At 29.0% G+C, this 27,457-nt stretch overlaps 1 protein-coding gene across 2 annotated transcripts in view; it reads right to left on the minus strand.

The window, feature by feature from the left end:
* The window catches only part of LOC107436632 (uncharacterized), a 330,656-nt gene that overhangs the window by 18,489 nt on the left and 284,710 nt on the right, over nt 1-27,457 (minus strand). For both annotated transcript variants that reach the window (XM_043043999.3, XM_043044000.3), the window contains exons 8-9: nt 8,808-8,879; nt 5,580-5,744 (exon numbers count right to left, since the gene is read on the minus strand). In XM_043043999.3, coding sequence (XP_042899933.1) covers nt 5,580-5,744; nt 8,808-8,879 — 237 coding nt within the window. The remainder of the gene's footprint in view (nt 1-5,579; nt 5,745-8,807; nt 8,880-27,457) is intronic.

Here is a 27,457-nt window from a genome sequence, read left to right on the forward strand (position 1 = left end):
ATTTATGGTCCATCTAAGATAAAGGCTTAAGTTGAGTTACTTACTATTAACTTAAAATGACTGTTTTTTAAACTTCTAAGGTAATACGTCATTTTCCTGGCGTTCAAGATTTGGTGAATTTCTATTTTATTTTTTTTCTCGAGCAAATGTCAATAAACTACACTGCTGTCTATAAGATATTAATAAGTGTAGCTCAAGAAGTATACAAAAAAAATTTTAGATTATTTTGAAGACTTTAAATTTGAAGAAATCTTTTGGTCCGAATTGTCATGTCTCGTGAGAATCACCCATATATATATATATATATATATATATATATATATATATATATATATATATATATATATATATATATATATATATATATATATATATATATATATAATATATATATATATATATATATATATATATATATATATATATATATATATATATATATGTATATATATATAATGTATATATATATATATATATTATATATATATATATATATATATATATATATATATATATATATATATATATACATATATATATATACAATATATATATATATATATATATATATATATATATATATATATGTATATATATATATATATATATATATATATATATATATATATATATATATATATATATATATATATATATATATATATATATATATATATATATATATATATATATATATATATATATATATATATATATATATATATATATATATATATACTCTATATCAAAACTGCATAACCATTTCGAAATTCATTCGAAACTTAGCGAAAGCGACGAAACGATGAGAGGAAAATTCAAGAGCAAATATTGTATCAATGTTTTTGGAATCCTATGAAAACTGCTGAATAGTGTAATCGAGAGGAAGAATTCAAATATCAAAGTAAATAACAATTGATAGACGACATTCATACGTTTTATAAAACGTGTTGTAACAATAATAGAATATAAATATGCTCGTACTCAGCCAAACAGGTTTAAAGGATAGAGTATTTTAGAGTAGGTTACTTTTTTTTAATCAAAGACTTTATAAACGATGTAGCGTAAGGAAATAAAGAAATATTGCACGTGTTTTACATTTATAGTTTAAAATATAGGACAATATTTTAGTTGTCAGAGAGACGTAATAAAAAAAAAGAACCTGCATGATGTGGTAATTTTAAAACTTCGCCTTATTTGGTTATTTTGAAAATAAGAATGACAACATAACATTGAAAGAATAAATTTGATTTAGAGCATTTTAAAGGAATGAAAAGAAGACTTTGATGTTATTTTTATACAAGATTTGAAGCTCTTGACAATGCCATCCATAATGTCAAGAATGCAGACATAAAATAAGAAAAAAAATATTTTAAGCATGTATTTTTTTGAAATACCATACCATTTTTTGTAAGCAAAAGTTCATAAGTAAAACTTTTATAAATATTTTTATGGAATTCTTTAGCATATGTTTAAAGTTAAAAAAATAATGTAGTTTTTGAAAGCAAAGAAACGATAACTTAGTTAACCATAATACAAAAATCAATCAAAAGACTGCTATTTATCTTGAATGGTTAATCCATATTTAAGTAATTATCTCAAAAATTTTGATACTTCACGTTTAAATGGGAATACAACATTTTTGATCGAAGGAATTCTAGACAATAATTTATTTTGCGAAAGTTATAAGAATTTCAGTACTACCAACTCATTAAAAAAGGAGATAAACCTTTTTCTGAAGTTTAGCCTACATGATTTACATAGTTTCAAACATCTGTTTAGTTTAAAGTATATGACGAATATGGTTCATGCAGGAAAAAATACTCATACTTACAAAGTTGCCTTTATTAATTTCAAATTTTGTTGTCCTAGTTCAGAAAATATTTGGAAAGCGGATAATAGAAAATAGCATTGGCAAAATTGTTCATTTTAAAGTTTTCGTAAAATCTGAACATTTTGAAAGGTTATGAAAATTTTCATTATTTGAACTATATGTACATATATTCAGGAATATTTAATGAATTATATTACATTTAATGGGTTTTGCCTACACTTAGAATAAGAAAAAATATTACACCATTGCTCCTTTCATCTAATGCTATCTCTATTGCACCATCTATGTTAAGTACATCCTTTTAATTGAGCACCAAAATTTAGAACGCGGAGAAAAATTTCGGTATAATTAACGTACTGCATGGTAATGACATTTCTGGTAAAAAAAATCTAATCTTGGTTAATTAAATCATTTAAACCATTCCTTTGGTAACACTTTCTGCTCAAGTAGTAACGATTTACCAGAGATTCTGGTTTTAAAAATTATAGCTCTCATTACCACGCATTTATTAATAAAATCTAAAACTGTAAAATAAATTTCACCAAATAAAAATTTTTTATACCATGCTCTAAAGTATCATGACAAAACTACCAAATTTTACCAAATGTGCCAAATTTTAACACACATAAACAAAAAATTATGGTTAATTTTGCCGAAGGGCTTTTGTGAAAAGAATTGTGTTTTTTGGTGCTCTCATAGAGCTAGAAACACTGCAAATTTTACCACATTCAGGTCATTTTGACGATACTTTTTTCTCATTGCGGGACGTTTAAAAGTAATTTCATTATTGCTATTATTAATTTACTGACTAGAATTTCATTTGATTTATTAAAAACTCTCGGGTAAAATAAAAATTTAAAATCTAGCACAAAGAATGATTTAGAGCATGATAATGATTAATTTGCTCTCTTTTGTGTGTACATTAATATACATCAAGATTACGATGTTTTAAAAATTGTGAATACAATTAACATGTTAAAATTGAATTAACGGATTCTGTGTCTGAGAGGCATTATTTTTTCCCATTTTTTTAAAACTATAAATAAACTTTTATGTTATTAAACTAGTTGTATTGCTAGTAAGAAAATCATCCGGATTATACAGTGTTATAAATTAGTTTTATCTGATTCAATGCATATTCTGAATATTGTTCTTACAAAATTCATTGTTGTGAAAATATTCAATTCGTTTAAATAGTTAAAGAAGTTTTTCAAAACTTTAACAGCGAAAATAATTAACACAATTACTTATACAAAATTGTAAGCAATTTGTCACTGATTTTATCAGTTTTTCATAATTTGAAATTGAATAATTAAAATAAAAAAGCTCTTGAATTTTTAATGTGTTTGTTGCTAATACATTTGTTTGAGCATTTCATAAAAATTAACTTTTTCAAACATTTTATGCAAATAAACTATTTAAATAAGGTTCTTTAAATTTTTTTTTCAATAAAACGTCTAAGCATTTGACACGTGTGCTAATTTAATAATAGGAATTAAGTAAAAAAAGAATATTTGTTGTACTTCTTATGCACTTGCATTATGAGCTAAAATACATTTTATGCATTAAAAAAATAAGCATTAAGTATTGCTAGAATTTTCTAATTTTAATATTTAAGCGCTTGGGAGTTTTAATAACTACATAACAAATACGAACTTGTTTAAATTAGTTTATCAATTGAAGACAAAAAAATGCATCTAATTAAAATCTGTTGCATATTAACTGATTTCTAATTTAAAAATATTAAAAAAATCAAAACAGGTTTTAAAATTTGTTGAGATTTCCCTTTGTTGAAAATTAATTAATCTGTATTTATACAAACATATTTTGTTTTACTTCTGGATTTTCAAAACGCATTTCGAATCTGAAAATGTACATATTAACTCTTTTCATATCAATTTAAGTCCATGAATATGTAAAATGTAAAAAAAAAAATGTAATAATTAAAAAATTTTTTAGCCGGTATTTATTTCAGTTGCGAAGTTCTACATTTCTATTCTAATTGTTTCATAAAGAAATATTATCGACATTATTCGTCAAAACATTTGAACTTAAGACATGTTAATATTGTCAGGTTATAAAATTTATGAAAGCAGCTTCACTTGAATAATGAATAATATTGAAAATAATATTACAGAACACATTTTTTCAATGTCATTGTGTAATAGGCGACAAAATATATTAAAATATTTAAAAAAATATTAAGTTTGAATTTTGAAAGTATCAATAATTTAAAAGTTTTTAATTCTTTTAAATTATAATGTTCAACGTTATAGCTGATCTCTTTTCAAACCAAAAAAAGTTTTATTTTCTTAAAAAAAGAAAGATTTCTATAGAAATTAATTGAAAAATTAATGAAACATTTTAAGGATCAAGAAACAAGTAAAATTTTCAATTTTATAATCTTTTTTGTCTGGTATTTATACGAATAAAAAGTACAAGAAATGTGAAAAATTGATGTTACTTGGGTTATCAAAAATTAAGACTTTTTTAAGACACGTTCAACATGTTTGTGTAGTCAGGAATCGCTATAATAATAAGCAGTTAATAATTAAAAAAATTTCATAAACCAGAATTTAATTAATTGAGTTATTACTTAATTTAACCACTGAGAAAGACAGCATTGCCAAATCTACCAGAATATAGTAAAATTTAAAGTGTTCCTGGCTCTAAATGAATACTAAAAAGACAAAAAGGCAAGTGTTACTGGCTTGAATACTAAAAAGATCATCAATTTTTACCGAAGTGATTAAGTAATGACTTAAGGTCAAATTTACAACAAAATATGGTTTTATTACCTTGCTGTTTGGTAGTTAATATGGCAAACTTTAGTAATTTTATCATAATACCATAGAGCATGAACCGAATAAATAGCATAACCTTTAACTAAATAAGAGGCATGAAAACCATTTATTCGGTTAAATTTACTTTTCAGTTTTGTATTTTTGCTAAATGCTTAATAATAAGAATTATAATTTTAAAATTCAGTCTTTCCGGTAAACCTCTACCATGCTACAGGAAAAATTACTAAAAACATCTCATTATTGCTTATAAACACTCACATTATTCATTTGATAAAAAGCGCTTACTGCAAAAACTTCAAGAAAGTGTTTTTGTAAATATTTCTATAAAATGTAATCTCAAAGGTCATAAGTAATTTTTGCAATAAATTACGCTGAAAAAGTTGTTCAGATTAGTTGAAATGGAAAACTTCAACAGTTTTTTCTCATCCTATACGTTGTAAAAAATTCTGGTAATAAGTAATTACGGAAAAAGTACCGGCACTCAGAATGACAGTACTTTTTAAATTAAAATTCATTTTTACTGGAACATGTTATGAAACAATATGTATGATATATCATATTTTTAACAGTAATAATTACTTAATCACTCCCATTAAATAAAAATCACTGCAAACATTTTGGTATAATATTTTGCGGTAAAAATTGATTTTGCGATAAAATGAATTTTACGGATGAAGCACCAAAAGTGCCGGTACTTTACAACGTAAATTAATCCGAATTTTTTTTACAACGTATGACAATACTAGTTTTTTTAATAATTGTGAAAAAAATAAATAAAACATCGAGACGTTTTGAGTTGGCGGTGGATAAGATAATTTCTCCAGGCTCGAATCTTGCTGATGGTTTATTGTTTAATTTCTGATACACTTTCTATTTTTTTAACCAGTGTAGAATTAATGATCAATGAGAATACTTTAGATCAATATTCTACGATATATACTTACTGTTTGCCTGAGATGATGTTCCGTTGTAAATTTGCAGAGCCATCTGACTGACTTGAAGACCAAAGCTGTCCAGACTTGTTGTGACGTACTTCTTATATTGATTCCACGTCCAGGTAGAAAGGTCGTCTGGGCCAGGCCAAAAGTCAACTGCTTGCGCCGATGATCCTATAATGACAGTTTAAACTGTATCTGCATTTTAACATCATATAAAATGGTATCGAATGGTAGTTTTGATATTATAACCATATATTCGTAATTTTGATAATTTATATTTAATTCATTGGTATAATACACTCATTATTTTTTAAACCCTGTGAATATCAGAATGAAAGTGCGTTGGGATATATATTGGGTTTTTCGGAAAGTAATTTCGCTTTTTCCCAACAGAGGACTTAATAGCATTTTTTTACAGTCAACCTCAGACTTAAGTAGTAAGATCATTATAAATTTTGAAGGCTGATAGAGAAAGGATTACTAAAGAAAAAGGTCAATTGATTCTACGCAGCAGTTTTTTGTTGGTGCTCTTTTAAAATATGGAGAGTCAAAAGCAGCATTTTTTTTTTTGTCATATTTTGCTTTGTTGCAATCGAAAAGATTAAAATGCTGTTCAAACAAGAAGAAAAAATTATCCGATGTGTATGGAAAAGATATATTGACAGTACGCCAGTGACAAAACTGGTTTGCAAAATTTGAATCCGACAAAATTTCGATTCAGATGCATTAAGATGCACTAGGCCAGTGTGGCGCAACCGCCACTATGATTATTAACCCCTTAACGATCGGTTAATTTTCAAGAAAACGGTCGTAAAAGTGCCTATTTTTTGGCTTTTGTATTTCTATTACGTATTTGACTAGTGCTAACATCAAGTTTGAAATAAACTAACTATCTACAATTACCTTAAAAATTCCCTGGTACTGCCATCTGGTGTGTAAAATGAGAAATAAAATGTTTTCCGGGCAAAAGAAATGAATTAGCCTTATTCTTATTGGCGCGTTAATACTGAGCACTCAAGTCCGTAAATATCACGGGAGCGAGAAATAGAGGGCGAAACCTCACCCCGTCATTTCCACGGGAGCGAGAAGAAAGTGGCTAAACATAAATTCACTAGTATATAAGGCAAGCTAACTCGATTCAATCTTGAGTTACCTCTTGAAGAAGGTTGACGTAGTTTAAAGACTCCTTTCCCCACATTGTGACCTATGGACGTGATATGAACTCGCTTACATCGAAAGTAAGGCCCATCATGGGATGATCCACATTGAACATTCGACTTGCCATTTGTGACTGCGTCATCGTCCTCCTCACGCTGTTGCTTCTCAGTCTCATTTTCATACAACGGGAAACTAAACACACTCGACTGCTAATAGTAACGCTGGAGAGGCAGCACACACAACCGCGAACATAATACAGCTCTCACCACAAGCTCTCAAAATCCGGTGAACTTAAAATACAGCTCTCTCGTTCTTTCGTAAATACGGCAACTAATGGTATCCGTTTATCGAATTCTATCCCTGGTGGAGGAGTATTGTGGCATAATTGCCACTTCGATTATTAAACATCAATTGACTAGTACATAAGACATGCTAACTCAATTCAATCTTGATGTACCTTTTGATAGATGAAGGATGTCATAGTCTAAAGACTCCTTTTGCCCACACCAGTAATGTCTGATGAAGACACAATAAAAGGCATTAATTGGTGCAAAACAGGATAGAAATAAAAACTTGTGAGATTGCTGAAAGATAAAATTTGTCAAATTCGACCGTTCATGGTCATTTGAAACACTTCCGTTTATTCTCAAAGCTCGACATGTGGGTTCCTCAAGTTCCTAAGGTAATAAATTTATACCGTCGCATTAGGCATCTGTGATTTGCATCTCAAATATGAAGAAAATTATGTATTTTTGAAGAATAAATAGGAATGTTAAATGGGTCGTCTGCAATATTTGTTCTGGTCATTACAAACTTTTATCAGTTCGAAATCATGCTACTGCCAGAAGGATTGCAAAAACAATTTGGTTAGAATGGACTATACAAAATTCAATATAATATTTATTTACTAAAAAAAAATCTTTTTTTTTTCATAAGGAAAAAACGAAATTACTTTCCAAACAACCCAATAGAATTACATACATTTCTGTTACTATAAAAGTTTTCAAACCAAACTATTTGACTTCGAAGATTTATACTTTTTAATATTTAGTACATTTTAATACATTTTAAACAACACTTTATCTAACAATACATACACTATTATCCACACAAAGAAAAAGCATTTTTTACTACACTGTTAAAAAAAATGATACTCGAATATCGCGAAACTTATTTCGGTTTTGACAAACCCGTTTCCTGATATTTGTTCCAAGCGAGCATTTGTCCAAAGTGACGAAATAACTACCGTCACTTTTTCGAGTGAATGAATTTCGTCTAAAGTAAAAAAAATATATCACCATTTCATAAAAAAATTTTCCTGAAAAAAACTAATAGAGTCAACTTTTATAATAATCATATTATCGTATGCACCATGAACGACATGGACAGATAGAACAGGGAGATAAGTTACATCCATGAAAAAGGATTTGAAACCCGAATATACATGGTAACTATTCTAGTTTCGTCATTCTAGTTAACGATGAGGCTTCAAGCTGAGAAAACATTTCCGTCATATATGAGAGTTCACGTTTCGTCACAAATCACGTGATTTCGTGACAAAATGGTTCTTAAAATAAAGAAAATACTGCTCAGGGATTGCAGAATCGTCAAAAGAGAGAGTTTTATTTCTCCGAGTATATTAAAAATGAATACTTTCAAATCCATTCAATAAAAATACCTCAAATTAAATGCCGAGAAATGTTTAAATAGCTAAAATTCTTCGTTGTGTCTTTGAAACTGATTGAATTATGCCTATAAAATGACTTAACAACTTCCATGAGATTATATCGATTCATTAGATGCATTGTTTCAGATTCAAGTATCAGAAGTAATCTTACTATGCATTGCCCAGAAAAAAAAAGAACTTTAAATAACAAAATAAAATAGTGCTATAAATTCATTCATAATTCAAGAAAAGAAACTAAGAAAATATAAGCACTAAAATGCTTCTAAATGTATCATAGAAAATTGTTTAAATGATAACTGTAATAGGTATTTAATATTTATACCGATGCATGTATCACGATAAAGGTGCAAAATAAACAATTTAAAGCAGAATATAGAAGATATTCTTACCTAAAAGAAGGGGGATGCTCTTTATATCTTCGTTGCTTAAGGCTGTTTCTGGAGTTTCAACCAACAAATCACCTTTAAAAAGATAGAATTATAAATCTTAATTTATGGATCCATTTTAATTATATGAGAGCTTAAAGCTGAAAAATAAGACAAGAAATAAGATAAAACAACAAAACGTATACAGAAGATTGATGGATTTCAATAAGTCAACCTATTTGAACAGCAATATATTGCTGTTTATTGTACAATTTTTAAAAAACTTTTGACAATTATTTTGACAATTCAAATTTCCATGTTGAACAAAAACTCAGAGACTTAGGGAAAGCTAAAGAAATTCCATATGATGAAATATAAAATAGTTACATATTTTTAGGAGGTTATTCATGACTATTATTTTAAATGTTTTATTACATTTGTCATTTTATATAAATTAATAATAATATTTGCTTAGATATCTCAAAAACTATAAGTAAACTGGAAAATATTTGCAATCAAGATGTTTAATAACATTTACTTTCTCAAAATTTAATAATTACATTGGCTACCTCTTATTTTGTTAAAAATATTCGGCAAATGTTTTATATTAACATATTTAATAACATTTATGCTGTCAGAATTTTATAATTAGACTGGTTATCTCGTATTTTGCTAAAACTCTTATAATTGTCTTGTTAGACTGAATACTTTGTATAACCTGAATAATTTTATTTCTTAGCCTGAATTTTGTTAATACAGTTAAAATTGTATTAATAGAATTATATTGTTAAATATGTTTTTTTTCTTTCTATTATAATTTTCTTTCAAATTATTTCATACTTCATACTTTTAACAGTTGTTGTAATGTTTTTGCTGTACCAGCTACTTTTTATAACTGTATTTTATATATAAGTCATAATATATAATCTAATATATAATATAATCATTTTATATACAATCTAAACATAAATAACATAAAAATTTAAAAATTAATATGCTACATTTTATAGTGACGACTAAGAAACAATTTTCATGCCAAACAAAACAATTATGTTTAAAAGTTACTTTTCGCTATTTTGATTCATAGAAAAGAAAGCTAAATAAAAAGGAAATAATGCCTGAGTGTTTCTCACATACTAGGTTCGTAAAACCCAAACGACATAAACTTTAACAATGAGTAATTAGTTTCGTTATTCCCCGTTAACCTCTCTCAGGTTGCAATTCCGCAGAAAATTTAAGGACTCGAGTCATTGAGACATTCTGTAACTACACGAATAAAGAGGGAGGCCTTTAAAAGAAATATCGTCTCTTAAAAGTAACAAAGCGTGTCATTTTCAGTTAATTATCCATCGTCAAAAACCATTGGACAACTGTCAAAAGGAATGGAATCCAGCTTTAAACTCAGAAGATATTATTTCTTCTAAATGGAAAGCAACTTCAGGCAGTGTTGTGATATTTGCTTGTCTCAAATAATGACGCATTGTTAATGTCAGATTTAAATAATTGTATGTTTTGAAACGTATGTCTCTTTAAATGTATTTTGTTTTTAATAAAAAAAAAGAAAATAAATAACAGAAAACTGTTTTTATGCCAAAACTGTTTTTAAACAGATTGTTGCAAGTAAGGAATAAGGCACATCTTTGCAAAAAGATGTTAATGCGATGCTTATGTTTCGTATGGCGTTATTGTCGTAAAGTGTTTTTATGTCTTGAAAGACTAACTGTTACTTTCATAAAATGGTTTCATGCTTTTAATGATCAATTATTATCGTCAGATTTATATGATGCATGCATTTTTGTGCTTTTGATATGCCTGTTTCGATAAATTAAAATTTTATTTTAATTTATAAAAAAAATTTAAAGCTATTTTTATTTCAATTATAATTTTATTTTAATTTAATATCTATTTGATAAATGACAGATTACTTTTCTGTACATGTTTAAATTTAAACAAAAGATACCAATATTTACGTGAGTGCGAGTTATTAAATTTTATTTGTCACACACTGTTAAAAATTTTGGAACTGGAGAGTTTGCAAATGTTTTATTTTTCATTCTACACGGAATTCATACAGCCTTACTAATTTCTATCTGATCTGATTCTATTTAATTGCATTCAGCGTAAAAAAACCCTTTCTTATACATAACTACACTGTAAAAATTCCGGATCAAATTACTGTATAAAATATCGGCACTTAGGGTGCATCTTCCGTAAAATCCATTTTACCATAAAAATCATTATTACCGTAACATATTATACCGCAAAATATACTAATATTTATATAACTATATATAATATTTACAATATTTTAACAGTAATATATACATTATAGTATATGTATTATAATATTTTCGCAGTAACATTTACTTAATTTGAGTGATTCTGTTATTTTACGGTAATTATTACTGCAAAAAGTACGGTATATTAGATATTTTCTTAACGCCACATGTTCCGGTAAAAATGTATTTTTCGGTATTACGTTAATTTGATACGGAACTTTTTGCAGTGCAGTGTATTATTATTTTGCTCAACAATAACATAAAATTAGTACATTGTACCACCAAATGCGAAGCTAATTGTTCCTAGTCAATGCCAAGAAATTTTAGTACAATAATCATTCACCGTAATTTGAAGCAATTTTACCAAATGCTACATCAGCCGTTAAGAAAAAATATATTATGCTAAAAATGATTGCAAAAATTCAAAATGTTGAAAAGTATTTTGTTTCTCATTTTGACAACTCTATTCATAATCTCTAATCCCTATCTTCAAATAAAAATTAATTCCATCTATTCTATTTCAATCACCTGCTTTCTCCGACCTCAAAATTAACCTGAATTACCAACCATTCATTCATTGACTTTTATCTCTCTCTCTCTCTCTTTTTGCTATTCCACTAGAAATACGATATTGGCGTGTGGTTCTTTCTCATTTCGAACAAAAGAGACATTGCCGAATCTTTTCTCATGGGCAATATTCGCTTAGAACGCATATAAGGGAATGTTCAGGGATACGTGATCGAGAGTATTTCAGAGAGAACCCCACCAACAAAAGGATTAAATGCGCAAGCAATTGATGTTAATTATGTAGTACATCTTTTCACAGTGTAGCGTGCGTTGAAATCATCAGAATTGGAGATATTTATTTGACTGGAATAATTTGCATTCACAAATTACATACGAGAACGACACAAGTTCAATGGAAATTTGAAATAAAAATTCATTATTAACAGCACCCTTCGCTTGAAATGAATGTTTATGACCAATACCAAAGCATTTGTGAACAGTAATAAAATATGCATTAGGTTTCTGAAAGCATTAGTTTAGTCAGATAGTTAGTGATTTTCCACCAAACTGCATCTATAAGAACATATAATGTTGCGATAATATTCTCGGCTAAAGAATAAATTATTCCATAATATTGACAAATGATAGTGTTCTAGAAACAGGACAAGAAGTCTAATTTATGTTTATTTCAGAAATATATCTTCCCTTTTAACAAACTTAACGTCATATGAAATTGATCTTAAAATATTTTTCTGACATAATTTGGGTTGGGTCTCCGACAAAACGGTTCGCAAATGTCGTAAGAGGAAAGAGTGAAAAAGTGAAAGGGATTTCGCGAGTTAGTACATTTTATTACTAGCAGGGATAGCCTGGTCGGTAGGGCGCTAGGCCCATGTCCGAGAGTTCGTGGGGTACTGGATTGGAGATAGGATTGGACTTGGAGATCGATCGTTCTCTGATTCAGGTCAAAATTACGATGTGTGGATGAATGAATGGATGTATGAATGGATCCGCCCTATAAACGGGTGCGACGTACGGTGTGGCAGAAGTCGAATTCCTGGCCATAGATGGCTCCACTGAAAAACAAGAAATGCACACTCTGCCATAAATTTGCTCGGTTTCACCGCAGGCTTGCCCGTGTGGCAAGTGGCATTAGAACCAACCATAACCACTGATAAGTTGTAAAACCACTGATTATATTTAGCAATTCGTAATTTATTTAATATTTCGGTTGCCTTTCTGGAGTTACTTCAAGTAAAATGCCAATGAAATGGAAATGGCATTTTTTAAGAGAATTGTAATATTTCTAATAATAATCTATTGAATTCCATAATATTGACAAATGAAGGTGTTCTAGAAATACCTGAAACAAGACCAGAAGTCTCATTTATGTTTATTTATGTTCATTTCTGAAATATATCTTCCTTTTTAATAAACTTAGCGTCATATGAATTTGATCTTAAAACATTTTTCTGACCTAATTTTGGTTTGGTCTCTAAGAAAGCGGTTCCCAAATGGTGTTCCGAGGAACCCTAGGATTCCGTGGAAGATTGAAAGAAGTTCAGCTAATTAGTGTTTTTTTTAGCCACTGCTGAATTTTGAAACTACTGATTGTATTTAGTAATCCATAACTTATTTAACCTTTCGGTTGCCTCCATGAAGTTAATTCAAGTAAAATGTCAATGGAATAGAAATGGAATTTTTTATAAAATAAAAGTATAATATTTATAATAATAATATCTTGAACAAAAGATCAAGCATTTATAAAATATTGCATTTGTATTTCCTATGGCGCTATTCAAAGCAAAATAAAATAATTCTTTAATAAAGAAGTATGTTTCCCTAATAACCATTTTCAACAGCAGTTTACATCACAAAGTAAATCATGATTCAGCTTGTTTTTTTCATTCATGTATATATACCAAAAACAAATTCTTAACTAGACTATAAATAGAAGAAAGACAGCAAATTTAAATTTCGGAAATAAAACTTAATTTAATGATAAAGTGACGAAAAATTTTCATTTCTCAAATTAAATATTTTAAAAATATTTTAATAATAATTTACAGGTTATAACGTTCACAATTACCATAATAAGCCTTAATTATAAAGTCGGGAAGTCGTGGTGGCTCAGGGGATAGAGCTCTTGCCTCAGGGCTCAGGGGATAGAGAGTTTTTTTAAAATATATGCTAGCATATACTAATTACAATTTAAAACATTTAAATATTCTTTCAAATTAAGTTAGTTTTTATAAAATGCAGCTTGATTGATAAAGAAAAATACTAAAGATGGTTTAACATTTTTGTCTATTTAACTTAAAATATTGATAATTAAATATTTGAATTGAATATTAACAACAAAAAACAATTTTTAGTGCTATTTATATAAAAATTTCGCGAAACAAAATCACAGAAATAATTTCAGTAAAAAAAAAGTTTTATCAAACTTAAACTTTCGTACAAATTTAATAAAATAGTGCTTTCATGCTCCATCATTAAACTTAATTAATTCGAGCGTGGAATAGTTTCACCGCTTTTCTAAGTGTTCTATAGAAAAAAATTCTTCTTTTTTTTTTTTTTTTTTTTTTTTGAAAGAAGGGAAATATTTATGTAAAGGGATTTTTTTCCCCTTCGGTTCATTCCCTTGTCTAGTCAGGAACAGATGGAAGTTATTCGGGCAAGTATAATCTGGGATAACATTTAGGTTAAAAGAATTTTTCCCTTGAATTAAGTTTTTTCATGTGTTTGTGTTTTTATGCAGTGTTAGTTAAAATGAAATAACACTTTTTTGTGTCGACTGCAATAAAATTCTGTTTTTCCTTTTTTTATAACTTAAATTAAATAATAAACTTGAGTTGTTATTTACAAAACATGTTTATCCCTATAACATTTTATTCATTAAGATACGCATTTAAAGGAATTTAATTAAAGTTAAAAATAATTATCTGTAAATATTTTCTGGAAAAAAAATGTCCATGATCTGTTTAAATGATCTGATGCATAATATGTTTTTTGTATTTTTTTCAAAGGTTTTCAGGAATATATTACAAATTCAGATTACTTTGATACTTTACAGATTTAAAAATAAATAAATAAAACAAATGTGAATAGACTTTTCGTAATCAGCGATTACAGAAAGTGTTATTCTTATTTTTTTCTGAATCGCCAAAAAATGAAGTCAAATTATAAACACATTGGGAACTGCAAATTGCTGTTTGACCAAAAATAGCAGCTTGAGAAAAAAAAAGAAACTTTATTGAAATCTGCAGGTTATTAGCGTGTAAGGCGAAATAAAAATGCATTGAAACCTGTGGAACCAAATTTTGCTTTAAAGAAAAGCTGAAAGGAGGTAAAAGTGATTTTTGGAATCGACTTTATAATACTCATCTCCAATCAAACTGATTTTGAGTTTTTAATTCCCCTTACTCAATATCGATTTATAATTAGAATTTGATCTGGTTTTTTCTCGCTAAAATATTTATTTTAAATTCCTAATGCTCATACATCTTATTTACTTTTGTAAAGGATTTTAAAAATGAATATTAAGGGTGGTAATTAAGGAATACTCTGCATACATGTAAAATAACCTACTTACAAATTTTATTTCATCACAAAAGGTTGTTCTTGTTTAGAAAAATTCTTAAAATACAGTAATTTGTATAGTTGTTACGTTGCACTACTTAGGATTTACTCTCCTGTTTAATTTTTCCATTACAAATTCTCACCAGAATCGCATTATTTTTAATCTATATCCTTTATAAATTCAGTTCTTGCATATTTCGGCTTCATTTAGATATTTTTAGAGAAAAACATTGAAACAATGTTGAAAAATTTATTAAAATTAAGTCAAAAATGAAAAAAAAACTCTATTTGTTACATTGAGGAATTAACGCGCGCAAAATTCGAAACTAAATATAATTTAACAGGAGCACTCAATTAATTTTATGCGTGTTTACAAAAATCAACAGGAAACTTTGACAATCCGGCCAAAGAGAGTCGTGGTGGCTGAGGCGATAGAGCGTTCGCCTTCCTATGAGGTGAACAGGGTTCGAATCCCAGAGATGGCTGGTTGATACGCACCCGGGTCACACTGACGGGAGTGCTGACGTAAAAATATTAACCGTGGTATACGGATCATGGGTTAGAGTCCCTTTGCCGTCAGCCTATCCGTGGTAAGTTTTTGTGGTTTTCCTCTGAATGCGGAATCTCCCACAAATGCTGGTTAGTTATATCAAAAAAGTCTTCCAAGAAGGCTGGTTTGTCTCATTGCTCAATCCAGGAGTTCCCTTGTCTTTTGGATTGGGTTAGAAATTACAAGGCTATGGACTTGAGCATTAATAGTCGTAAATCCAAAATTGGGTCCGCTGTTTAATGACGTTTCTGAAATCCACCCAAAGAACTCATTTAAACTTGGTGTTGTTTTCAATACCTATTAAAAATTTACGTGAAATGTCAATTGTTTTAATAAAACGGAACAAAAACTTGGAGTTTTGTAATGAGTAAACAAGTGGAGAAAATAAATCGTGAAAAATAGTGCATAAATAATTTAGAAGGTAAAAATTACAGTGTATTGTTACAATTAATCAATTATTTAAATCTTTTCATGGAACTGTATTTTTCAAAATTTTTATATTTCCCTTAATTTTATAATAATTTGAATTTATTCTATGCAAATTGTTTACTTGATGTTTCTTAATTTAAACTTAAATATAATGAACATTATTTTTGTTTATATTATGCAAACTTTTGTTTACATTATTTATATTATGCATACTTTCCATGCTATCAGGGGTCATTACACCATCTGCATGATTTTAGGATTCCTGTGGGTAAAAGAGAAACTCAATGCGTTTTTTTTCTTCCTTTTCTCTTTATTTATTTTTGTGGAAGGGCATGTCATTAGAAATCAATGTTTATGAATTGGCTTTTCACAAAATCACGGACTGTAGGCGGTAATTTTTTTACTCCATTTTGGTTTTAGGCTTTCACTAAGTCAATCTTAAGATTTAGTATCTCTACCCTTTTACTTCTTATTTTTTGATTTAAATATCGTCTATGTCTGCAGACTGCCCTCAGATTCTGATTTTGAGCGATTTTTACAATTTTCCGTCAGATCATTTTTGAACATGCTTTAGAACGGCGGCTGTCCTTTTTTCTTAGTGTCAAAGTAGTCTTTCTTTCAAAAAAGTTCTCTTTATTTTTTTCTTTCAATTTCAATCTTTAAAATCTTTCACGTAGTGGCATTAATTTCTTTAAATAAAAATAAAAAAATAAATATTGCTGGTTAACTCATTCAGAAGTGTTACTAAACACTTGTTGATTTTTAAAACTAGTCAATGATAAAATCTACCGTTTCTGCACTAAGGCAGACAATCATGGTGAAAACTTGCATAAATATGGTAAATTTACCGTTTTTCTGGATCAATGAGAACACCGAAAATGTCAGTAATTTTAACCGAAGCACTTTATTAAGGATTTTGATAAAATTAATTATAAAATATAATTTTATAATTTGTGATAAAATTTGGTAAATGTGGTAAAATTTGATAATTTTATCATGATACTTTAGAGAATGGCATAAAAGCCATTTATTTGGTTAAATTTACTTTTCAGTTCCATATTTTTTACTAAATATGTGGTAAAAAGCACAATGATTTTGAAAACCAGAATTTCCGGTGAACCATTACCATATGAATGGAAAAATTACCAAATGAATATTTTAAATACCTTATGGTTATTATCAATATTAATAACTTAGCAACCAACCACACATTTTACTGTTAAACTACGCGTTCAGCACTAAGCAATTTCAAAGTTTAAGTAAGAAAAAAAAATTTGAAATTGATGAATTAATTTTAATTCCTTAAAAACATTGACAACCCATCTACATTTGCGTCTCAAATTTTAATTGCAGCCTATAATTTTCAATTTTGTTTTATAAATTTTGCGATTAAAGCAAACCAAGAGTCGCGATAGCTCAGGAGATGCAGCATTCGCCTATTAATGAGATGACCTATGGTATGAAACCTATCTGTGGCTGATTGATTTGAATTCTGCTCCCGACTCGCACCGACCACAGTGACGCAAAATATCCTCAGGGGTAGATATCATCCTGGATAAGAATCTCTTTACCATCTGACTGTGAGAGATTTTGTGGTCTCCCCCTCCATGTAACGTAAATATTGAGAAGTCCCCCACGAAAGACTCAATGCTTGGTCTTTCGTCTTCTGGGTTGGGATCAAAATTACAAGTTTACGGAGTTAAACATTGATTGACGTATACTCCGAAATGGAGCAGCTGTTCAACACCGGTTATGAAATTAAAAAAGAATTAAAACAAACCAGAAGAAATGCAGAAAAAAGTATATTTGAATTAGAACAGTTCTTGCAGAATTTTGATTTTAATAATGCCAAAAATAAATAATAAATAAAAAAAAATCGAAGCAAAAAAACTGACAAAAAATCTTAATATCTAATTTGTCATCTACCAGACTTGGGAAAACTTTGAACCATCTTCACCATAATTAAATTCCTACTGATGATGAAAACTCTGCCAAGTTATCGAAACCATTTGACATACAAATTTCTACGGTTTCACATAGAATTACTGCATTTCCTAAGTTTCTTTGTGACAATTAGTTTGCATATATTACGGAAATATACTGCGGATGAGTTTGTTCGTGTCTGGAAAAGTTAACTTAACTATAACAAGGAGAAGGAATTAAAATACTTTGAAAGTGAATATGCCTATATCTACATAAGCGTAACATAATAAATATAGAATCCCTTAATTAAATTATTTTACTTTTGAAGTCGTCTTAGAATAATTATGAAATAGTTAATGAAATATATCTATATTTTAATTTGAAATCTAATGTTGGAGAAATATAGCAATGGTACTTTGTGTATGGGAGTACAGTGCACAAAATAAAAAATGGGCCACTTTAAATAACTTTTGATCTAATGATTGGATCGCTCTAGGACTTAATCTTAATGTTTCGAGGAGGGGATTTCAAATATGCTAATTAAAAAATGGAGTCGATGTTTTAAATTACGAAATAAGACCCAAAAACGCACATTCTCTGAATAAACATACCTTGTTTTCAACGGATTCAGATTTCCGACCCCCAAAATATGGGGAAAGCAGCAATCTGCGAAATAAGGTCCCAAAGTTTGGACCCCTTAATGTTAATTTTACTTTTTCCGTATTTCACTATATCTCGAGAACTTTTTAAAAGAATTGAAAACTTTTAACACCCGATTATGAAACTCATTTATCCAAAGATAACTCTACGCAAAATTAAAAGAAAGTACGTTTTTGTGTTTGATTACGTGACTTAAAATACTAATACTTATTAATAAGTACTTATTAATAAGTACTTATTAATAAGTACTTATTAATTAGCATATTTGAAGTTATCCCTTCGAGTCATTAAGATTGAATCCAAGAACGTAGAGATCCGATCATTAGATCGAAAATTATTTAGGGTGGTCCGTTTTTCATTTTGCGCACTGTATGTACTAAGTGTCATTTACCAATCACATTAATACTTTTTCAAAACATTATTCCACTAGAAGATATTTAAGAAGAAATGTTTTTGTAAAATTAATTTCAGATTAAGGGGACTAGGTGAATTTTATTTCATCCAGAAAGCTTCAATGTAAAAAGTTTTTCTATATTACACAACTTAAATAATATTTAACTTGGGATTCTGAATTCCTTTCATAGGAATTTAAAATTTTCAAATACATATTTAAGTGCAAATTATTTTATTTAAATAATGCGAAGAATTTTTACAATTTAATTTTCTTCAGAGCTAACATTTGAAGAAAATAATGAATATGACGATTTGCGCGCAAATTAAAAGTCATGAAAGTCATGCTGATGACTATAAATAACTTTGAATACGCAGTTAAGTACGTTTTTTTAAACCATACTTACTCAAAGAAATTGAAAAATACAAAGTTATTTTTTAAATTTATAAAAAAAATTTTTTATTTTGTTGAAAGGAATAAATAAAATGCTTACTAATATGTGCTAGCATGAATTTAAATAACATGCTATACTGAAACAAATTACTTAGTTTTAATTCAATATATTTATTAGAAGTCGAGAAATTTTGCTTAGACAATGAATGCAATTTGAATTGAGGACAACCTATTTAAAGGCAAAATTTTGACTTAATTACTTAAAAAATAATTCAAAATTTTGATAGGAAAACTGTACTAGAAAGAAAATGAGCAAATTTTTATATAGGTCAGTGCAATCATTTCATATTTTTTAAGCAGTGTCAAAGAATTTCCTTGGATCATTTTAAATTCATTTAATTAATAGAACCACAAGCAGTTGCAAGACACTGTACACTCACTGTTTATGATCCTGCGCCGCAAATAGTTTATCCCAACTACGTTATTATCTCAAATAGTTGTACGCCATGGTCCCTACTTTGAAGCCAATAGATTTTGGATCTACGTTGAGAAGTATCTTATTACAGTTAGCTTCAATTGTATTTTGAAATCAACTTTTGATTCAATTAAAATTTAATAGTTACAGACACTTTGAAGTAGAAGTCAGTGCTAGATTATAACATATCTAAATAAATGTCTCGCAGAATTTAAATCTCAAATACCAATAACTTTACCAAATTTAGTTGTTTTGAAAAAAATGTCCTATTTGTAAAATAAAGTTATATTGCTGTTATTCATTTGTTTCGTAAAACAGAATTTTACTGCATTTGTATAATTGTCTTCAAAACAAAATTTTCTGATAATTAAATAGTTATTTGTAGAGCAGAATTGTACAGCAACTGAATAATTGGTACAATTGGGGTAAAACGGAATTGCTTTGCAAATGTGTAAATGATCGAATAATATTTATATTACAGTTGTACTGCTGTTTGCGAAATATGATTTATTGTATTACATATTCTCATATACGAGAACCTTCAGCGCCCTTTGCGCATGTGTCAGGGTTGTTATTAATTTATCAAAATAGGGTGGAGTCATAAGTAAAGATGATGGGTTGTCTTCTTAGTTGTGTACTGCTCCTAAAATACACGTATCATGGTTCACTCCATTATAGTATGGTCTTATGGTTTACTCCTTTAATGGTTCAGTCCCTTTTGTAGAATCGTCCTGGAATGGTATATGTTGTTCTCGGGAACGAAAAATATTTTTAGAAATGTTTGTAAATGTATTTTCTTTCTGTATAATCTAAAAATTGCAAATTTATTGATAAATCGCAAGAAAATTTTTACAAATGCACTTGCATTTAAACTATGAGAGATATCCGAAATGCTCTAACAAACTCATTAGCAGATCCATTTAAAGAGATTAAAATCAAGTGAAATTGGTGTCAATGCACGCAAAAGTTTTATCTGAGTTAAATCATCGCCTATGTTACGTTAAACATCTAATCTATATAATTCTCTTACGTGGCTCCCAAATTTTGGCTGTATTTCTTTTCTGCCGGTGGCAACGTTTGCTTTGTTTTGAAAACACCAAAGCATTCTGCCTTTTAATAATGTGCTTCTGATCTAATATATATAATTCTCTTACGTGGCTCCCAAATTTTGGCTGAAGTACTTTGTACAACTAAATAAGATTCTTTTCACAACAGTTAAATATTTACTTTATTTTCTTCATTCATAGATAAAACAGTCGGCAAAGAATTCTGTTAGGTTAAAAAACATTTCGCTAAAAAAAATGACGAGTTCTAAAAGAAATAAAAATAAACAACTTAAAAAATAAAAATGCTGTTGCCAGCCATTGAATTTTCTGAAAGTTAACTTAGCAACATAAATCAAAATGACATAGAAGCGCAACTAGATCAAAATTATGATACCTGAGCGCTTGACGTAACAAATCCTTCAATTCTAAAAGTGTTGTATCGCCAAATGCCCAAATTAACAATTGCGTTCTTAAAGAAATTCTATAAAAAGTTTTAAATAAACAACCTACTTCTACAACTGCTTTTTGAAGAACTTGGCTCATTGATTAAAAATATTGTTTTAATTTTACAGTACTAACTTTACTTCTACTTTCATTATTGCTACGACCCTCTTTCATTACATTTTACAACTTCATGCTAAATTTGAGGACTTCAAGTTGTTTTATGGTTGAATACTGACATTTAGAAATGTGTACATAAAAAAATAATATTTAGAGGTTAAGAGTTGCCTCAGAAAAATTTGAATTGTTGACATTGAACTTAACAATGGAAACAATCGTTTTTGTGAAAAATTGAATTGTATTGTTGACATCAAAACTAAAAATATTGTGTTTCAACTTAACAATACTACCTTAATTTATACTTTAGAATTGCCTCGGAGAAATTAGAATTGTTAGCAATGACTTAAACAAAAAGTTTTATTTTAACTGACAAATACTATATTATAATTTTAACTTTTTCTATGACTATACTCATTTTCTTACTCTTTTCTTTGTTTTTTATACATTTTATTTTTTTGTGATAAAATAAAATGTATAAAAAAACTGCTTCTGAACACTGATGAAAACACAAAATGATGGGCTTCATCAACAATCAAAAATATATACATTTCTTTTACAAGTTCCATATTATTAAGGTGGCGCCCTTCAGAGAATTAAAAATACAAAATTATCTTCATCAAAGCTGATGCTTTACATCCGGCGTTCAATGGCAGACTACTATTTCATATTGTTTTACAACACATGGCTTTAGCCCTCTGGTGGGAAAGACTTTGAAACAAAACTTACAACAGTTACTTTTCTCAACAACTGAAATTTAGAATAGTGTGATTAAGAAAAATATGTGAACTGTTTGCAATTTCAAATTAACATTGAAATGTACAGGTTTAGAATTTTCTACAGTGAAAAGTTTTCGGAACTTCAGTATTCAAAAAAGAATACAAAAACTAGACGTTAAGAACGTATCCAATGAGCGAGCAAAGCGAGCGTTGGATTGCGAAGCAATCCGGAATGAACTGTGAAAGCAGTTCCGGGGGTTTGTGAGCGCCAGCGAGCAGGGGGCGAAGCCTCCTAGTTTATCTATATTTCCTAAAGTTCAATTTGCATTCAATTGTTAAAAATAACTTTATATAACACAAAAAAACATAATGGTCTAACACAGTTTTCCATTGTTGTCGGCGCATTGTTATAGGCTGCAAAATTACGTGGCAGGATCCAGTTTTCCCTCATTCATTTCCATATTGTTTCGGCCGTCATCAGCATACAATTAATAAAAGTTAAAAACATATTGCTTTTCTATAAATATTATTATATCTTTAATTTTAAGGTATTTTCCTGTGCATATATGTTGAGTGAATAATTTAAACTTATGTAAAAAAAAAACTGTTTTCTGACAAGAAACAATTACTGCGAAGTAATCATCGGAGTTGGTGAGTGGCAGTGTACAGGGTGCTTAGCCCTCTAGTATATTCTAAAGATGTAACAAAGAAATTTTGGGTGTTATAATAATAAAAGTTAATTTCCTTTTTTGTCAAAATCTAGTTAATTATTGACAATGATATTCAGAACTGCATAATAAGATAATAATAAATAAAACTGTAGATAAAACAACAATTAGTTTTAGATTCAATAAAAATATTATTAATTTGCATATCTCATCGAATTTAAAAAATCAAAGGACTGAAAGATAATCTTTAAAAATGAATACTTTCTTTAGTTCAAAAGAAATGCAAGAATCTAACCGATTAAAAAATTAAGGTAGAATTCATTGATTAGAGTAAAAATTTCGAAGCAAAAAAATATATAATAAAATCGAAGCTATAGCTTTTCTCAATGCTTCAACAAGCAGAAACTTTTGCTAGAATTCTATCACAAATCCCATCGATTCAAACTATCTAAAAGTATCACCATCGATACTTCTTTTTTGTACTTTTTACTTTGCAGTGATGTTAGAGACACCTGGAAATGGAGAAATTGGTTAGAACTAGCGACCATAGATTGCGTCGAATCGAATCTATATTTATAAAAAGAAGTAATAAAAATTTCCTCACTTCGACCATTGAGGGAGGAAATATTACATTGATAAAATTTTGCTCAGTGAAAATGATAAGAATGAGAAGAGGAAAATATTTTTTTAAAAAAAAAGGTATGGGCAGGAAGAAAGAAAAAAACTTGAATGAGTTTTTCTCCAAAGATGTTTTCACAAAAGATATTTTTCGAAGCTTTTAGAATTGCACTTGAAGCAAGAAAAATTTCAATACACTCGAAAAGAAATGACTTTCCCTTTATTGTGTCCCTAAAAATACTTTTTCTATCTACCACTATATATATATATCTATATATATAAAAATCTCTTGTCACAGTTTTAGTGGTTAAACTCCTCCTAAACGGCTGGATCGATTTTGATGAAATTTTATATGTATATTCAGTAGGTATGAGAATAGGTTTATAACTAATTTTTTTTTCATTTTTTGGACAGATTTAACGTATATTTTAAATATATCTTTATTTAAACATATTCCAATCCAAACTAGACATAGAAACCTGATAAATCAAAAAGTAATATTCACGCACGTTGCAACAATTCACTTTAAACTCTAATACTTATGCTCGCCCTTAAAAGAAGAGCATCAAATATATTTGCAAGTATGTGAATAAAGGCAGTGATATGGCAGTATTTCGAGTTGAAAATACCAATGTGACCGCTTTTCCAGTGAATAACAACGACGAAATAACGCTCTACCAAATTGGCCGGTACATCAGCTCCAATAAAGCTGTTTGTCGCAACTTTGGATTCCCTATTCATGATCCTACCGTTAGTCATTTAGCCGTCCATCTTGAAAACGGTCAGCGCGTATATTTCACGAACGAGACAGCGATTGACAGAGCTATAAATCCACCAAGAACTACACTCACCGAATTTTTTTGAATTGTGTAATCGTGCGGATGCGTTTGATGCCTTTGCACAGACATTACTTTACTCAGAAGTACCACACTATTTCATATGGTCTCAAACAAAAAAATGGATACCCCGCAAGCAAGGCACACCGGTTGAAGCATGTCCCGGTTTATTCAAATCAAACGCCTTGGGGAAAGTATTTACAGTCAATCCAAGGCAGACTGAGTGCTTTTATCTTCGAATGTTGTTGGTTAATGTCACCGGCTCATTGTCATTTCAAGATATACGTAAAGTCGATGGGCATCAGCATCCAACGTATAAAGATGCATGCCTTGCACTCGGCTTGCTGGAAGACGACAACCAGGTAGAATTTTATTTCTTTATTTCAATTAGTAGCAAAATGTATGCTTTCTATATATTCCTTGCATTTATAAACTTAATTTATTATCTTTTTGATCCACTACTATTTTTAAAAAAAATTAAGCATATATATTAATATGTAATACTATTGTAGAAGTACGCATAAGCTTGATTAAATACAGCGAATATTTCTGTCTAAAATTATAATTTAAATTCCGCTTAACTACCGCAGGGTAAAATCATCCTCAAAAGGATTAAAAGTTGGCAGGTTTGCAATAAGCAGTATCTCACTTCTCACGCAGTTTTCGGAAAAATTTCGGCCATTATTATTGTTTGTACATCGAACGCCGTTGTGACGTTTACAATTATCATTTCCGTGTAATTATTATTAATTTGCAGTGCTGTAAATATTAATAATAATTATTAATATTAAGAGTATTTCTACTGTATTATTCTGAAGGAAAAATATTGTGAAAGGTAGGTTAAGTAATAAAAGATAAATAAACACATTACTACTATGCTGTTTTTCATCATACGTTTACAAATATCATTTTACTATTTAAGTGTTATTCTCAAGTAAATTTTTATTAATTTATTAATCTGCAGAGCTGTTATTATTCATTCCTATTTTATAAATAATTGATACAATTTTTGATTTTAAGAGTAATTCTGCTCTGTTATTTCAAAAGAGAAATATCATGAAAAGTATGTTAAATTAAAAAAGTGTGTGTGTACTTATGTATATGCGTTAGAAGTTATACTTTTTTGGCGTATGGAAAAAAATTTAAAATAATAAAAATGCTGTAATGATCAAATATAAATATTAAAATCAATCAAAAAGGTATTATTTAAGTAAAAATATATATTTTTAATTAATTTCATTCTATGGCTAACTTTATCCTGTCGTTTTCTGCGCGCGCAGCTCACAATGTTTACTCTCATCCAAACGCTCCAAAAGAATTATAACTTAAATTAAATATAAATAAATACATAATACTTTTTTTCATCATTAAGTAATTTAATTTTTTTTAACAGCAAACAATGCCAAAACGACGTAGAGGGGCTTCTTTGCGCCGTAAAACATGTCAAGCTACATTCATGCAGAATGCAAGAGCCGAAAGAAACGCAGAACAAATCCAGCAAGACAATACTGATGCACATGAGAGCATGGCACGATTGCATCAAGTAGAATCAGAAGATGCACGAGCTGACCGAAATGAAGAAAGAAGATTGGAACAAAGACGATCGCGCCGACTCACATTTAACAGACTAAGAGTAAATGAACAACAACGCCAACAGGCACATCGATCTTTTAACTCTCAGTCTTTCCTGCGCCTAGCATTCGAGTATGAGCCTAATGTTGAATATTATGCTCATTCAAAAGTCATAATTGGTGTTATGGACAAGGAATGCCTGCATTGCAATGCTCTTAAGTTCAAAAATGAGCCAGCCGGGATGTGTTGCTCATCAGGAAAGGTACAACTACATGTAATTGATACACCACCTGAACCATTAAAGGGTTTACTGTTTGGCACGAATCCAGATTCAAATGTGTTCCTGAAATCAATTCGGACATTCAATTCCTGTTTTCAAATGACATCATTCGGAGCAACAGAAATAGTTAAAAATAATACGGTATATGGTCAACAATTCAATTTGTTAAGAATTGCCACGAGGCGGCGCTCATATCATATAACACATTATTATTCAGTTGCCATTCAACTCTAGAACAGAGAACATCTCTGTTACTCAAAATGATCTTGTCAATTTTATGTTATTAAGTTTGTAAATAAATGTTTATGTTTGTTACAGTCCGCTACTTTATAGCTCAATATATCACGAACACTTAACAAAAAGTGGTCATCGCCGAGCACGAAGACAAACCGAACGCTTGTGAAAATTGAGTACGAAATCGAAACGAACAATGGCTTTGGAGCAAATAACAGTATTTAACCGAAAGCGGGGTTATATACGAGGACAATTGACAAGGATTGAAAATGCACTTCAGCAAAATACTGATTTACCTGTAGACAATACGGACATCACTCAAAAATTATCAACTTTGGATAAACTTAGAACAAAGTTAGAGGATCTACGCAGCGAATGCTATTCTACTTTGTCGGATGAGGATTTGCCAGATTTTGAAGAAAGTTTAGATGGGCTGCAAATTGACCTCGAAACATGCGAGGTAAGCTTTCAAAAACTTTTAAATCCAAATTCTAATTCAAATGAAAATAGTTCGTCCTCTGGTAACTGTAAACTAAAATTACCGTCAATTAATCTTCCCGAATTTTCAGGTTTATATGTTGAATGGTTGTCATTCAAAACGCAATTTATGTCTTTAATTGACGATAACAAACAGTTGTCAGAACAACAAAAATTGTTTTACCTTCAGTCGGCACTTAAGGGTAACGCTAAACAATTAATTACGGTAAATGATACGTACAACAGTTTATTCGAAGCATTGAAAAAACGATTTGAAAATACACGGTTGCTAATTATGAGTCATATTGGTGAAATATTTAATTTTTCTAAAGTTAAATATGAATCTGCGTCTAGTTTAAGACAGATGCTCGATAAAATTGAAAGTAATTTGCGATCATTAAAACAACTAGAATTAGAAACGAACCCTCTTTGCGAAGCAATATTAATTTATATAATTATTCAAAGAATTGATATTGA

Source organism: Parasteatoda tepidariorum, chromosome 2, assembly GCF_982258835.1.
Source record: "Parasteatoda tepidariorum strain Cologne lab strain chromosome 2, Ptep-v5.0, whole genome shotgun sequence".
NCBI lineage: Eukaryota > Metazoa > Arthropoda > Arachnida > Araneae > Theridiidae > Parasteatoda > Parasteatoda tepidariorum.